The following is a 321-nucleotide window of genomic DNA, read 5'->3' on the forward strand; positions in this document are numbered from 1 at the left end:
TCGCAGTCGGCTGCAGCACGCACCGATGTCTCGTGCGCGGCGCTGCCGAGGGGTGCTGGGTGCCGGGCTTCTTGTGCAGCTTCAGCCTCATGCCAAAACCAGCAACGCGCATCCCTCTGTCCTGGCTCAGCGGTAAGTGCTGTGCTTGAGGGAGGGGACCCTGGCCGGGCCCTTGGGTTTAATCCTGTGTAGCAAGAGGGTCATGGTTGCTCCTCTCTTGAAATCTCTTCTTCCTCTCCCAGATTTTGGATTTTCAGCTGAACTCACCGGTGCCGGGCAGCTGGGGAAGTGGCTTTCCCCCAGGCTGTCCTGCTGCCTGCC

At 61.4% G+C, this 321-nt stretch overlaps 1 protein-coding gene across 1 annotated transcript in view; it reads left to right on the top strand.

Moving 5' to 3' along the window:
• Positions 1–321, top strand: part of AMH (anti-Mullerian hormone) — a 22,843-nt gene that overhangs the window by 9,951 nt on the left and 12,571 nt on the right. Inside the window, exon 4 of the mRNA XM_009885055.1 lies at positions 131–132. Coding sequence (XP_009883357.1) covers positions 131–132 — 2 coding nt within the window. The remainder of the gene's footprint in view (positions 1–130; positions 133–321) is intronic.

Source organism: Charadrius vociferus, unplaced genomic scaffold (assembly GCF_000708025.1).
Source record: "Charadrius vociferus isolate BGI_N301 unplaced genomic scaffold, ASM70802v2 scaffold1225, whole genome shotgun sequence".
Classification (NCBI taxonomy): Eukaryota; Metazoa; Chordata; class Aves; order Charadriiformes; family Charadriidae; genus Charadrius; species Charadrius vociferus.